The 8963-nt window shown below is 56.0% G+C and overlaps 1 protein-coding gene across 6 annotated transcripts; it reads right to left on the reverse strand.

The window, feature by feature from the left end:
• Positions 1–244: 244 nt before the first annotated feature.
• Positions 245–5596, reverse strand: LOC119521264 (sialic acid-binding Ig-like lectin 13). 6 transcript variants are annotated; one of them, XR_005214328.1, is made up of 7 exons: positions 5494–5596; positions 5019–5423; positions 4541–4600; positions 2545–2802; positions 1933–2088; positions 1622–1703; positions 245–1240 (listed from the first exon to the last, which is right to left on the reverse strand). XR_005214328.1 is itself a non-coding variant. In XM_037819354.1 (6 exons), coding segments are annotated over exons 2-6 (537 nt in total). In that variant the 5' UTR covers positions 5080–5423; positions 5494–5596; the 3' UTR covers positions 245–1701. The 6 variants fall into 6 exon arrangements, 3 of the variants coding, with proteins under 3 accessions (XP_037675282.1, XP_037675280.1, XP_037675281.1); XR_005214327.1 differs by having other exon boundaries at positions 245–1219; positions 1622–1812; XR_005214326.1 differs by having other exon boundaries at positions 1622–1812.
• Between the last annotated feature and the right edge of the window lie 3367 nt (positions 5597–8963).

Raw genomic sequence — 8963 nt, forward strand, 5'->3', positions numbered from 1 at the left:
CTTGGTGTTTCCTCAGCACCCAGACCTGCTTCTACTCAGAGCACCTGCTCTCACCGTTCCCTCTTCTCCCTCTTCCTGGAAACTTTCTCTCCTGTCAACACAGAGCCTGCTCCTCAGTGCCCTCAGGTCCTGACACAGAAATCACCTCCTCACACGACAGAATAGAGAAAACCTTCCCAATGTGTCATATATGCCTTTATCCAGAGTATTTTCCTCAAAACAGATATCAACAGACAAAATAATCTAAGGTTTATATATTTATTGACTGATTGATTGATTTATATTTCTATCATTTTTGCCTCTAGTTCTTGTATGGCAGAGATTTTTGAAGCCTACAACAATGCACAGCAGTGAAATACATAATCCAAGGATGTCTTCTTTGTAGTGGCTTTATGTGCTCCACAGCAGTTTGGGTGATTAGAAAAGCCCACTTTTAGCTAATTAAATCAAAATCAAAATCACACACATCCAATTCTTTAAAATAGCACAGATAAGCAATTTTTGACCAGTTGGAGCTGACTTGCTTTGCATAACCTATAAAATTGCACCCAACATCTGCCAGCCACAGGTGAGATAAAACACCACAGGTATGAGGCCCCGAGCTGCTTCTGCCCTTCGGAGCCTCTGAATGTCACCTGCACATGGAGGGCCCCTTCCATCCCGTTTTCCCTCTCTTGTGGGGGTTCTCCCTTGCCCTCCTCCCCTTGTACTGCAGCCTCTGGAAGGTCTCCTTTGAGAGTAACTTTCCGTCCAGCTGAACATCTGTCAAAGCATCAACCCAAGAAACAGCTTATGCGTCACCACCACCTTTTCTCAATCAGCTCCTGAATCCTCAAACTTGAAGTCACTCCACCAACATAGAGTAGGTGTTTATTAACATGTGCTGAAAGTGTTTATGAACCAATGACCACACGTCACTCCTCTGCTCATAATGATACCCTCAATTGCACACGATTATAACTGGCTGTCATTCAAGCATGATGGACGAGCAATGTGCTGACAGGTGGAAATGCAGGGGCAACGTGTTTCCATTGAGGAAGCTACACATCCAACGTCACAGTCTCAGTGGGCTGGTCTGATCGGGTGTGGGAGACCTCGTGTGTCTCCAGGGAGAAGGATCTGACAAAAGTGAAGACCAGGCTGTGGCGATGGCTCCGAGTTTTCCAGTGATGGAGAGGAAACGTCAGTGTCCAAACCTTGAGACCTGGAGAAGTGGATTCTGGAAGCACAGTCCAGGAGGCTGTGTTAGGGAGAGAGATGGGAGGCAGGGAGAGGAGGGGTTCAGTGATCCAGGGAAGGGAGGAGGCCGCAGGGAGGATGAGGTCAGGATGGAGAGGAGAAGGGCACACGAATGAGCTATGGAAACAAGGATGGATGTACAAGAGTCAGGGCTGTACTGGATCTGGCAGAAGGGAGGGAGACCAAGCAGAGAGAAAATTCTGGGTCGAGGTGAAGCTAGGGGTGTCCGTGTCATTGGGGAGGTGGGAGCCCAGCAGAGAAGTGGGCTGGGGAGGAAGACAGGCAGCTCAACTCCGGCCGTGCTGGGCAGAACAGCCCTGGGCCCGCCGTGGAGGACGTGGCCAGGTGGGATGATGGACGGCGAGATGCCCGCACCACTCACCTGAGACCCCAGCCCATGGCAGCATCTGCACCTCACACCTGAGCCCTGCTCACCGCTGCTCTCCCGACCGCAGGACCTCACTCTGCAGAAGAGACCACCACCTTCCGGTCTGGCCAGTTACAGTGCCGCGGGAAGGTTGGGCCCCTGTTCCCTCTTACGGGGCTGGAGGGCACCCGAGATCTCCCCCAGACCTGCGTGACGAGAGCAGGAGCTTCCCCATCCGGACCAGACTCTGGTCAGCACGTGTGCACCCTCCAAGCCAAGTCACCCCCTGCCCACCCGGCCCCTCCTCTCCTGGAGGCTGGGCTCACAGGCAGATGCGAGGCAGAGGCCAAGGAGCAGGGTCTTCACAGCTGCTGCCCCGACGGCCACCGCAACCACTTCCGGCACAGGCCCTGGTTTCCAGCAGGAAAGTGGGGTGTAGACGGGGTAACCCCATGAACCACACTCCTGTGTCCTTCCTCTCCCTGCAGGACAGAGACCTTTGTTTTTCAGCCCCTGCCCTCCACCCCTGTGTCACCGGATGTGGGTCACATTCACCCAGACTCTCCCCAACCTTGCCCTGCTCATCCTGCAGGTGGACAGAGAAAACGTGGACAACTTGGGTCTCACCAAAATTAAAAGCTTTTCTTCCTCACAGGACACCATCAAGAAAGTGAAAACACAGCCCACAGAAAGGAAGAAAATATTTGCAAATCATATATCCAATAACTTTCTACTTTCCAACATGCATAAAAGCTTTTATAACTCAACAAGGAGACACATCCACCCAGGCCTCACCCCAGCCCGTGCCCTAACTGTGCAGCAATTGGACAGAGGGCTGTGGGGTGCTGGCGTTGCAGCCGAGGGCTCTGTGCTCGTGGATGGGTGACCTCAAGGTCATTTGGAGGTTAGGGTCAAGCAGGTGCCCCCGTGACACTCACTCTGCAGGGAGAGGCTCACGGAAGTGTGCTGGGTGCCCTGCAGGTTCTCAGCCCAGCATGTGAATTCTCCTTCATACCCAGTGTGCACCCGAAGTAGCTCCAGGACCCCCAGGTCTGACGGCTGCGAGGGGCTCAGGGTTAGGCTCCCCCGGGCCCAGCTCAGCCTGGCAGGGGGGTTGCTGTCGGCGACACAGACGAGATGCAGGGACTGGCTCTCCTGGACAGGCAGCGACAAGCCGTTGCCCAGGACTGTGGGTGCTGGAGAGCGAGAGAGACAGAGTCAGAGAGACGAAGAGGAAGGATTCAGAAAGACAAAGGGCAAGAGGGACAACGCAACCACACAGACTGACAGAGGGACAGAAATAGGAGGGAAGCGAGCCTGGCTGGCCCGTGTCTTTCTCTGCACACATGTGTGGATTCGTCCCTGCACTGACGGCGTCTCACTGGATTCAGCCTTGAAAGCACAGGGGGAGGGCAGCCTCGGGCTTCCAGGACACCCCGACCAAGTTGTGCCCATCCTGGGTCCCACGACCTCCCAGCTGCTCAAGCTGACAACTCAGAACCGAGATGGACCTAGAAGGGCCTTGACCTCCATTCACGTCTTCAACGGGCCTCAGTCCCCAATTTAATGAGGTGCCTCTGAGAGGGGCTCTGGTTGGAGAACCCCTCAGTCTGGAAGCAGGTGCTCACGACACTACACGACACACGTCGTCATGGGGGGGACTCAGGCTGGGTGAGCCCTGGAGGCAGAAATGTCAGAGGTACTGGCAGGTCTGGGAGGGCTTCCTGGAGGAAGCAGCAAGTGAAGCAGAGGGTGAAGGGCAAGCAGGGGCCGCTGGGTGAGAGTGAGGGTGTAGAAGGACACCCGGGCACAACTAGGGAAGAGACAACAGCCCTGCAGGCCTGGAGCCAAGACTGAGTGGGACGAGGCCATGGAAGGAAAAACTGTGAGAGTTGATTTTTATCAATTCAGATCATAAGAAATCAGAAGCCATAAAAGAAGAGGTTAATGACTGTGACTAAATGTAAATGCAACCCTATACGTTGTAAGAACCACTGTTATCCAGGAGGGAAGGCAGTTGGCATATTGGAAACATATTGGAAACATATTGGAACTCACACCCCAGACTAATTTCTCTAACTTGCAAATAACCGTTTAGAAAAACGGGAAAAGAATGAACAGCGAGTTCACAATGTAAAAGTCACGGCCCTTGATCCAGTGAAAAGACGCATCATCACTCATAACAAGGGAACTCCCGACTGACAGGACATGGACATAGTTTCTCCCCGACATGGGCAAAGATGGAAAGCGTTTCCCGCGCCCTGCACCCACGGGGCTGGGGGGACACACGCGCGCTCGCCCCTCCGCCGGGGGCTTGAACCCGTCCAGCCTCCGTGGGGAACGCGGTGACCCCTCCCCGGCCGCGCGCGAAGGCGGGTTCCGGGCGCGCAGAGCGGCTTCCCGGGCGGCGAGCGGGGCGCCCTCCCGTCCCGCGGCGGAGGAGGGGCCGTGGGCGCAGCGGGACCCGGCACAGCGGCGACGAGGACGAGGACGGGCTCAGCGCGGACCCCGCGCCCCCGAGGGACCCCTCGGACCCGGGAAGGAGCCACGGCGGGAGCAGGGGGCAGGGAGCACGGGGGGCGGGGGGCTCCGCCTGCGTTTGATTCTCCGCGGTGTGACTCTGTTATGTCCCCAAAAGCCTTTAAATAAACGCCATGTAGGGGAGGGGGATGAAAGGAGACCGGAAGGGGCGTCCGAGGCGGATGACGAGGGGGTGGCGCCGGCTCTGCTGTGAGGGTCCCTGTTCTCGGGGAGCGGAGAGGCGAAGTCCGAGGGGAGGCCCCATGGGGACAGATTCTCCAGCGGCCATGGGGTCTGGGGATGGAGCGGGACCCCTGGGCTCACCGAGGAGGGGTCTCAGGGTGAGGGCAGGCTGAGGGGGGAGCAGAGCCCCGACCCCCGCGACCGCCCCAGGGAGCAGAGGCGCTTTCCTACCTGTGCCATTTCCCGGGACCACAGCGACGGTCAAGCTCTGTGGAGGGTCTGGGGCAGAGACTGGAGACCCGCGTCAGGGTGAGGGCTGGGTGGACGGCACCCCCCATCCCCGGACCCTCCAAGGGGGAGCAGGATGGAGGCGGGAGACCCCTGAGCCTCCCACCCAGATCCCGGGACCAGCGCAGTGTCCGGGGCCCTGACACTCCCTCCCCGCTGCCCGCAGGGACCCGGGCATCCTGGCCCAGCGCTCACAGGCCCAGGGCACAGCGCAGGTCAAGCTGGTGGGGGGGGGGGACGCAGGAGCAGGAGGGAGGGGTGCCTGGGTGAGCCTAGAGAAGCCGCAGGCTTTGATCCAGCTCCTCCCCCAGCCCAGCCTCGCTTTACCCCCAGCCCCCTCCCCAGGGCGAGGAGCAGGGGTCCCAGGCTGTCAGGGGCCCATGACCTTCCCCTGGGGCCTCTCCTGGAGCCCATTTCTCACCTGTCACGTGCACAGAGAGCTTGGGAAATTTGTAAACCCATTTCATATGTCCTGTCTCCATCCTAAAGAAGTATGTCCCTTCATTCCCTCTCCGTGCATCTCTGATGTCCACGGAGCAGTTGTTCTGGGGGTCTCCAAGGAGTTGGAATCAGCCCCGGGTCTCCCCCTGCAGACTTTGATGTGGGTCGTTTGTAGCCACTGGAGCTTCCTGGAATATATCAGCCCCTTTCTGGAACCAGTAGCCGAGAGCTGGGTCAGAGTCAGTCCACCTGAGAGGTTGATCAGAGTCGGCCCTGCCTTCGCAAGGTTAGAAGACTTGGCAGGGCACCAAGACGCACAGGCCCTCCTGCACTTCCACTGATTTCCGCACTTGCAGTCAGTATCCCGGATGCTGAGCCAGGGACCCTGTGGGGAGACAAGGTCAGCCGCAGCTCCAGCCCCAGCCCCACCCGCCCCTCTCCCCGCAGACACTTACCTGCCCACAGCAGAGGCAGCAGCAGCAGCATCTCAGGAGGGTCCCGGGGCTGCTTCTGTCTGAGAAGAGAAGAAGAAAGCAAGTGAGAGGGAGGGAGGCAGGGACCCACCGGAAGCTGGTGAAGAGCACGAGACCAGGGCATTCACAGAAGAGGAACTTCAACCCACAGGCAGTCGGAGCTCGTCCCCTCCACTCAGAGGGGATGGAAACCCCAAGGAGCAGAAATTGCAGGGACTTGCCCAAAGACGATGGCAGGGAAGGACAGATCCCAATGTCCTGACTCTGAATCTTGGATGCTTCTTGGTCATGGATGTGGTCACTGTCCTTCATCCTCTGAACCTTCGTGGAGGTCAGTCCTGCCCTGTGAGTGCTCCACAGGGGTCTCTAAGTATCCTCAAGTCACCAGAGTCAGACAGGTGTATGTTGCAAGTGCCCTGCTGCCCAGGCTGAGATGCTTTTCTGTGCTCCTTAGTTTGCAGGAGGGAAGTGCTCCCTTGCTCACTTGCCAAGGAGTCTCAGTATTGTTCAGCACCGATGATTCTCCATCGGGAGTGGTTCTGTCTGTCAGTGGACATTTGGCAGTGACTGGACACATATTTGATTGACACTATTTGGGGGCAGATTGCTCCAGACATCTGGTGGGTAGAGGCAGGGATGCAGCTCAACATCCCACAGTAACAGGATGGCCCTACCACGAAGGATGATTCAGCCCCAAATGTCAACAGTTCCAAGTATGAGAAACCCTGGGCTTGTTTGACCCTTAAGGCAGTCAGCTCTGCCAAGAGTGGGGAGCTCAGGTCCTGCGTGGGCATCTGGGGCATAAAGGATATGTTGGTGTGCCAAGACTGCCATGAAGAATACCATGCCACTGATTGGCTTAAACGATGGGAATTTCTTGTCTCGCAGTTTTGGAGACCAGAAGACTTGCTTCCTGGGTTGGTAGCGTTCTCGCACTGGCTGGTCAGCAAGCCTTGGGGTTCCTTGGCCTTCCCATCATATGATGATGTCCTCTCTTTTCTCTTCTGGGTTCCCGCTGACTTCTGGCTTCTCCCTGTGGCCTTCTCCTAACGAGGCCTCCAGGAATCCAAAGTAAGAGCCACCCTCATCCAGCTGGGCCACTCCTTTACCTCTTCAAGAGCTCATATTTTCAATAGGTTCTCACCTACAGGATTGTGGATTGAGATTAAGAACATGTATTTGTTGGGATGTGTCATCCAACCTACCATGATGGATAATTAAGAGTCCTGTGTGAAGTGTAGAAGGCAGCCATTCATTCATTCATTCATTCATTCATACACCCATTCATTTACTTACTCAAGGAACACAGTGAGCCTCTGCTGTGCATTAGGTCTGGAGACAAAGAGACATAGCAGACTCGGCGCATGCCCCAAGGAGCTCTGCCTCCAGGGGAGAGACACACAAGCCACAGCCTGGTAAAGGCTAAAATGATAGAAAGAGCCTGGGGGTGGGGGTGCAGTGGTGGTTCCCTCAAGCTGGCTCATTGCTCTTGGGTACAAATAAACAAATAGAACTTGCCCAGGCCATCAAGGGTTAAGAAGGAAGATTGCAGCTATAGAGCCCTGCTGTAGGCAGAGGGCTGTCCCCTAGACCCAGGATCAATGAGAAGGCAAAAGACCTGGGGCGGGACGAGCAGGGCAGGCAGGCTCTTCTCTGCTCCACCCATGCATTTTCCCTGCCCCTGTGACATTCTGCACTTCAGGATATTCTTGGCTGGCTTCCAGATCCTGCCACATTCCTCGCTTCCTTTTCTTGTTGTCCTGCAGTGTCATTTGGCCACACCTGCTAAGCCCAGTGGCACAAGCCACCTGGAGGTGGGTCCAACTGCACAGGTTAAGTGCACAGTGCCGCGATCTCCCCTCACTTCAGACACCAGCTGCCAGCTCGGGATTCCTAGGACCACCCACATGTGACCAACTGGCTACAAATTTGAGGGTTCCCACCACCCCTCAGGTTCACTGGTTCACTTGGCATTACACAGGCAGGCACCTACTAAGTCAGCACCACACGGCTGAGCTCACTCTCCGGCTCCCCTCCCATCCTCGGAGTTCAGGCTGACCTCGCATAGCTGGAAACCTCAACTTCTAATCACATGGTTGGCCTTTCTGGCCCAGCCAGTGTCCACCTTAAGATGTCCTGAGCCTGGTAAGCTCCTGACAGTTTATGCTCCTATCTCTAGGGAAATTCCAGAGGTTTGGAGGTTAACACAGCAGCCAGAACAAAGGCCAGACTTCTCTTTGGAGGTCAAATTTCTTCCTGTATGGCCACACCTGCACCCGTTGGCCGTGTTAGCTCCGACCCTTCTGGATGCTGCCCCTGCCCTCCTTGCAGTCAGCTCTCTGCTCTTCCGTGCTGGGAGGCCAGGCTGGTGCATTCCACCAGCGTTCCCTGGGCACCTCCTGTGGGCCTGGGGCAGGGAGAGGAAACAGATCCTGCTCTTAGGGAGAAGGGGGGTGTGGAAGCGGAAAAGCCCAGCAGTGCTCTGAAATGTCTTTGGCACAGTGATTGCCGCTTTGCTGGGCAATAATGAGGCCCAGTGCAAGGAACGTTCAGATCTTCCTGGAGAAGAGGGCTCACTAAAGGCTGCCTGGAGAAGGTGAGGTTCAGCTGCTGCCTCTGGCCTGACCTTGTCCCATTCTCCCCCTTCTGCTTATCTCTCATTCACAGGGACCCACAGCCTGACGGGAGCACGCTGATGAATGTGGCCTCCCTTCTATCAGGGCGAGGCAGGATGGAACGGGTCTGGGAGGGGAGAGAAGATACAGTGCAGGAGCCCATGAGCAAGCAAGGTTAATCAAGGTCAGGAGCATCCGACCTGCATAGACTCCCTGCCTGGGGGCTCCCCATCTACGCAGGACACCCTGGGCAGTCAACCCACCCAAATGCACGATATACCACCAGGCACCACCCTGCAGAGAAAGGAGAAGAGAGGGAAGGGCCCCGAACCAGGAAGGGGAAGGCGGGGGGGGACATAGGTAAAGCTAAGCAATAAAAGCAGATTTTCCCACAGTGTCGGGGCCTCTCACCTCCCACCTCTTTCCTTGCGAGAGTGCCCACATGTCCTCTTACACACTTTCTTAATAAATTTTCTACCTGCTTTCTCAACCTGTGCTGTGCCCTTGAATTCTTTCTCATGGCATGGCCAAGAACCTAGGAACCCAAATCCAGCAACAAGGGTACCCTTAGAGTTAGGGAGTTGGGGTTTGAAATGGATTGAATTATGTCCCCCAAAAAGATATGCTGAAACCCTAATGCCCAGTCCCTCAGAACGTGACCTCATTTGTGAATAAGGTCATTGCAGATAGAGGCAAAATTAAGGTGAGGACATCCTGGAGTAGGGTGGATCCTTAATCCTATATGTCTTGTGTCCTCATAAGAAGAGGAAATTTGGACAGACAGACAGAGACCACAGAGGAGGCCACAAGTTGGAGGAGGCAGAGATTGGCGTGATG

The sequence above is a fragment of the Choloepus didactylus genome, chromosome 27 (genome assembly GCF_015220235.1).
Source record: "Choloepus didactylus isolate mChoDid1 chromosome 27, mChoDid1.pri, whole genome shotgun sequence".
Taxonomy (NCBI): Eukaryota; Metazoa; Chordata; class Mammalia; order Pilosa; family Megalonychidae; genus Choloepus; species Choloepus didactylus.

Bases quoted from the DNA above. Each gene is read 5' to 3' on its own strand.
- LOC119521264 (XM_037819352.1), bottom strand. From the start codon at position 5,079: ATGGAGACAGGACATATGAAATGGGTTTACAAATTTCCCAAGCTCTCT. The intron at 2,089-2,544 runs GTGAGTGTCACG...TCTGTCCTGCAG, and splicing joins CGTGAGCCTCTCCCTGCAGA to GGAGAGGAAGGACACAGGAG. The intron at 1,813-1,932 runs GTGAGCCCAGCC...CTCGTCACGCAG, and splicing joins CCTCTGCCTCGCATCTGCCT to GTCTGGGGGAGATCTCGGGT.